The sequence below is a fragment of the Bidens hawaiensis genome, unplaced genomic scaffold, assembly GCF_021521415.1.
Source record: "Bidens hawaiensis isolate Kalapana, Puna unplaced genomic scaffold, B.hawaiensis_p1.1 tig00002525_1, whole genome shotgun sequence".
Taxonomy (NCBI): Eukaryota; Viridiplantae; Streptophyta; class Magnoliopsida; order Asterales; family Asteraceae; genus Bidens; species Bidens hawaiensis.
In genome coordinates this window covers 991,319-997,104 of record NW_027491138.1, presented here as the reverse complement: position 1 = coordinate 997,104, position 5,786 = coordinate 991,319, and the positions used below count along the sequence as shown (strand labels likewise).

At 43.6% G+C, this 5,786-nt stretch overlaps 1 protein-coding gene across 1 annotated transcript; it reads right to left on the bottom strand.

Moving 5' to 3' along the window:
• Positions 1-3,300: 3,300 nt before the first annotated feature.
• LOC143620055 (uncharacterized) lies at positions 3,301-3,657 on the bottom strand. Its single transcript, XM_077091847.1, has one exon. The coding sequence runs from the start codon at positions 3,655-3,657 to the stop codon at positions 3,301-3,303; it is 357 nt and encodes a 118-aa protein (XP_076947962.1).
• Positions 3,658-5,786: the final 2,129 nt, after the last annotated feature.

The following is a 5,786-nucleotide window of genomic DNA, read 5'->3' as shown; positions in this document are numbered from 1 at the left end:
ACAGCTGTGAGGGGACGTGAAAGGCAACTGTAGCACCTCGAGCACACGAAACCTCTGACACGTTTACGGCGCACGTCACCACCAACCAACCACGTGTTTGGACCTTTGGTTTTCAACAAAGTGGATAGAACTTCGCGCGATGACGGAAACAACCAGGAAAACGACAAAATCCCCTATAAAAGGACAATTCAGTGAGTCTAATATCTATCTTACCACGCTCGCGCGAGATAAGACACACATTAGACTGGGGGGGCTTGAAGAGGTATGTACCCGCCTCAACACCAATCAAGGCGGGTCAACCCACAAGATAAAGACATTATGAAGGCACAAAGCCAAAACCTAGGCGCATGGCGCATACAAAACATGCTCAGGCATCATATGCTCGCGCATCACATATGCACGCGGCGCATATCACATGCTCTTGCACATCACATATGCTCGCGCGTCGCATATGCGCGCGGCGCACCATCGCGCGGCGCATTATCACACGCTCGTGCATATCACACCTGCGCATGAAATATCTGCGCGTGAGAATAAAAAGAAGACTTCGCGCATCCTCAGGATGGGCGCATATCACACGTGCACATAATCAACCTCGTCCTTATCCAAATCAGGGTTAGGGCAACCTTGATTGTGCACGTCAGACAATCTTCTAGAAGGCATCTTTTTAAGGAGTAAGAATATGCTGATGTTGACAGCTGCCAAATGAAAGGTCGACAACTCAGCATGACACGTGGGCTACCACATAATTACAACCAACGAGAAAGCGCCAGGTGTCCCAGAGGACACATGGCGCAGTGCGGTTGGAGGAGGCCAACGAGGCTGAGCCCAACCAGTGGAAACCCTAGCACTATAAATACAGCATCAACTCCACTTTGATGAGACATTCATTCACACTCAATCATTGACAGTTACAAGCAGTGATATCACATTCAATCATATTGAATTATATTCACTCACAGTCAGTTACAGAGAAAACACACAGTCACACAAATCAAGAGTATTCAGCGATCAGCAATACTCTTGAGATTCACTTACATACAACATTATTATCTTCTCCAAAAGATACTGATTCTCACGCCGGAGGGTTACCCCAAAGAGGACCCCTCTGTCCCTTTCTGAGGGGTAAGTAACGGCGCTGTTCATTTTGTAGGTGGAAGAACTCGGATCCAGAAGAACCATCGGTGAAATAGTTTAATCACACCCGAGGAAAGTAGATCTGCTACCAGTGAGTAGATCCACGTTTCTTCACCGGTTAACCCACCCAAACCGAGCCCCACCTGGTCTCCAATGTTAGATCCTAAACGCCATCAAAGACGGAGATTGAACAAACAAGTGGTGTGATAATTAAAGGAACTATAAAAGATTCACACCACACCTTTTTGTTTTAGAATCTAAACAAGGTCGACCCGCGAGACCCGCTTTTACACGTTTAAATGTAGATAACTTACAAGACTTACCGGTACACTCTTGGACGTGATGTTTCCTGATAAAGCAACCGAGCGAACTAGAGCAGTCAGATGAGTCGCTTTAGATGGTCCGAACCGGTATTAATGACTTGATTCGAACCCGAGAACCGCCGAGTATAAGAACCTGCATACAAGCATGAACATCATACGCTTGCATGGTAATCCGAACCAAGAACTAAACGAGACTATGGTAGGGCGTTTATACCTGTGGTCGGCAGAGAAGGTAGAACCACAAGGATCCGCACGAGGAAAAGCCACAAAACACTGTTGGTGCATTTTGTGACCGTCGCTATGCAATTCTGATCAGCGGAAACGAAGTACGAAGTTAGAACAACTTCGCCGTAGGCGAAGTTGGCGAAGTTAGAATAACTTCGCCATAGGCGAAGTTATAACAACTTCGCCTACTGAAGCCCAGGCCCGAGAATGTTTTATATATATGCGTGTGTCTTGTTTAGGTTTAGGGAATCCAGAAATTAGTGTGTGTTTTGAGCAGTTTGTTTGTTTAGAGAGAGTAAGAGACAAGGAGAGTCGTGTGAGACGACCCGAGGTAGAGCTCACCTCGGGTCAGTCGTGTTTTCTGTTTGGTTACGGTATGTAACGTGTTTTGATTATTATATAAGAATCTGCAGATTTGATTATCCCGTTCTTGTATTTGTTCTTGTATTTGTTCGTGTATTTGTTCGTGTACGTGTTTGTGTTCTTCATCTATACACCAGTAAACGAGTCTAGGAGGATTCCGCACTCCTAGACCTCGTGCGGATCTCGTATCGATCGGCGACGCACCGCGGGGACTTACACGAACAAATACACGAACAGGGAGGACACAAAACACGTATGCATGGCAAGATCATGAGCTTGGTTCTACCTTCTCTGCCGGATCAACACGATTATAAGAACCTGCATACAAGCATGAACATCATACGCTTGCATGGTAATCCATTTCTTGCATGGATTATAGAACCACAAGGATCCGCACGAGTATAAGAACCTGCATACAAGCATGAACATCATACGCTTGCATGGTAATCCGAACCAAGAACTAAACGAGACTATGGTAGGGCGTTTATACCTGTGGTCGGCAGAGAAGGTAGAACCACAAGGATCCGCACGAGACTATGGTAGGGCGTTTATACCATTTCTTGATTGCTTGCGTCACAGGAGGAAAAGCCACAAGGATCGGCTAAATAGGGAGGAGTTTGACGTGGAGGTTGAAACCGTCAACATATATCAAGGAGGGTTTGATGCGAATACTATGTTAAGGCCCTCCTAGGTTGGATTTAGAGTCACATGCATCCGATATATATAAAATTAGATGTACTATAATATCCTCTCCAAGCCTAAAGAGTTACAACATCAACGATGATTATAGGTACGAACTAATCGAAAGATGTGCTACAACAAAACTTTACAATTGGTGATGACGTGGATTTTGGGTGTTACAAGTCTTCCCCTCTTACAACAGGTTTCGTCCTCGAAACCTGCCATAGAGAAAATAACTGAGGGTAGTTCTTCTTCATTTCATTTTCTAATTCCCACGTTGCCTCGGACCCATTTCTATGTTTCCATTGGACCTTCACTTGCCTAATTGTCTTGTTTCGTAATTGCTTTTCTTTCCGGTCAAGTATAGCAACAGGTTCTTCAACGTAGTTCAATTTCTCATTAATCTGGATGTCGTTAAGAGGCACGTAAGCCTCCTCGTCTGCTAGACATTTCCTTAGGTAAGACACATGAAATGTTGGGTGAATGTCATTAAGTTCGTCAGGCAATTCCAACCTGTAAGTAACTTCACTGACACGAGCCACTATTTTGAATGGTCCAATAAATCTTGGACTCAGTTTACCCCGTTTACGGATATAATAATGCCCTTCCAAAGAGAAACTTTAAGTAGAACTTGATCGCCTACTTTAAATTCTATCGGCCTGCGCCTTTTATCCGCATATGATTTTTGTCTCTCTTGTGCTGCCTTCATAAAAGTCTTGATCTTATCAAGTTTCTCAGTTGTTGCCTCAACCACCTCTAAACTTCCCAACTGTCTTTGCCCAATCGAACCCCAACAAATAGGAGTCCTGCATCTCCGTCCATATAACATCTCAAAAGGTGGCATCCCAATACTAGAATGATAACTGTTGTTGTACGAGAACTCGGCCAACGGTAGATGATTGTCCCAGCTACCACCAAAATCAATCATGCACGCCCTTAACATATCTTCAAGAGTTTGGATGGTTCTTTCTGATTGACCATCCGTCTGAGGATGATAAGCCGTGCTGATATGCAATCTAGTTCCTATTTCCTCATGAAACTTTTTCCAGAACCTGAAGTAAACCGTGTGTCTCGGTCAGACACGATAGATACAGGCATACCATGTTTTGCAACGATCTCTTTAATAAACAGCTCTACCAATTTCTCAGAAGTATGAGTTTCGCAAATCGGAAAGAAATGAGCACTCTTAGTCAATCTATCCACAACCACCCAGATGGTGTCATAACCCTTAGCTGTATGCAGTAGCTTAGTTATGAAGTCGATAGTAAGGTGCTCCCATTTCCATTCCGGGATTTCTAACGGCTCTATCTTTCCATATGGCTTCAGATGTTCGGCTTTCACCTGAAGACATGTTAAACATTTACTCACGTAATCGGCTATTTCCCGTTTCATGCCTGGCCACCAATAGTTCTTCTTCAGGTCTTGGTACATTTTTGTAGCACCCGGGTGAATTGAGTAACGCGTCTTATGAGCTTCATCCATAATCTTTCCTCTGAACTCCTCGTGGCGAGGTATCCATATACGCCCGAACATGAGTCTTACCCCATCCCTATTAACTGCCAAAGACCCCTCCTGACCAACCATACGCTCCTTCTTAATTCGCTCAGTCATTAAAGTATCAGTTTGCACCTCGGAGATCTGTTTCATAATATCTTGCTTCACGATAAGCTGGCACGACTTTACTCGAATAGGCTTCTGACTTAATGCGTTGGCTACGACATTAGCTTTACCCGGGTAATACATTATCTCACAATCATAGTCTTTGATTAATTCTAGCCATCGTCTCTGTCTCATATTTAACTCCTTTTGTTCGAAGAAGTACTTCAAACTCTTGTGATATGTATGAATTGTGAATCTAACACCATACAAATAATGTCTCCAAATATTTAGTGCAAAGACCACAGCTGCTAGCTCCAAGTCACGCGTAGGATAATTACCTTCGTGAGGTTTTAGCTGTCGTGAGGCATAGTCTATCACTTTTCCACGTTGCATGAGGACACAACCTAATCCCATATAGGAAGCATCTGAATAGACGACCAAGTCCTCGGTACCATCTGGCAATGCTAATACTGGAGCTTGCGTTAGCCTCTGTTTCAATTCATGAAAAGCCTTTTCTTGATCAGGCCCCCATACAAATTTAGCATCTTTCTTAGTCAACTTTGTCAGCGACGAGGCTATCTTAGAGAAATTCTGAATAAACCTTCGATAATACCCCGCCAAACCCAAGAAGCTGCGAATTTCAGATGTTGATGTAGGAGGGCTCCATTTCATAACAGCTTCCACTTTAGCGGGATCAACCATAATACCACTCGGGTTAATCACATGACCCAAGAATTGTACCTCCCGCAACCAAAACACGCACTTAGAAAACTTTGCGTACAACTTTTCCCTCCTTAAAGTCTCAAGAACTTCTTTAAGGTGGTAAGCATGATCACTTTCATTTTTGGAATAAATAAGGATGTCATCGATAAAAACAATGACGGAACCATCAAGCATGGAGCGACATACTCGGTTCATTAGGTCCATAAATGCTACGGGGGCGTTTGTTAACCCAAACGACATTATAAGAAACTCATAATGTCCATAACGTGTGCGAAAATCAGTCTTAGGTATATCTTGTTCCCTTACTTTCAACTGATGATAACCCAACCTAAGATCGATTCTCGAAAACTAACTAGCTCCTTGAAGCTGATCAAATAAATCATCAACCCTAGGCAACGGGTACTTTTTTTTCACGGTAAGCTTATTCAGTTCACGATAATCGATGCACATGCGCATGCTACCATCTTTCTTCTTTACGAAGAGTATCGGAGCACTCCAGGGTGAAATACTCAGCCGGATGAACCCTTTATCAAGAAGATCTTGCAATTGGGTCCAAAGTTCTTTCATTTCAGAGGGAGTCAACCGATAGGGAGACTTAGCAACAGGTTGAGCTCCTGGAATAAGATCGATTTGAAATTCAATTTGTTGATCCTATGGTACATCATATAAATCGTCTGGAAACACATTGGGAAAGTCTTGTACCACAGGAACATCTTCGAGTTTAGTACAATCAGC

Excerpts from the sequence above, each read along its gene's own strand:
- LOC143620055 (XM_077091847.1), bottom strand. The coding sequence starts at position 3,657 with ATGATTGATTTTGGTGGTAGCTGGGACAATCATCTACCGTTGGCCGAG.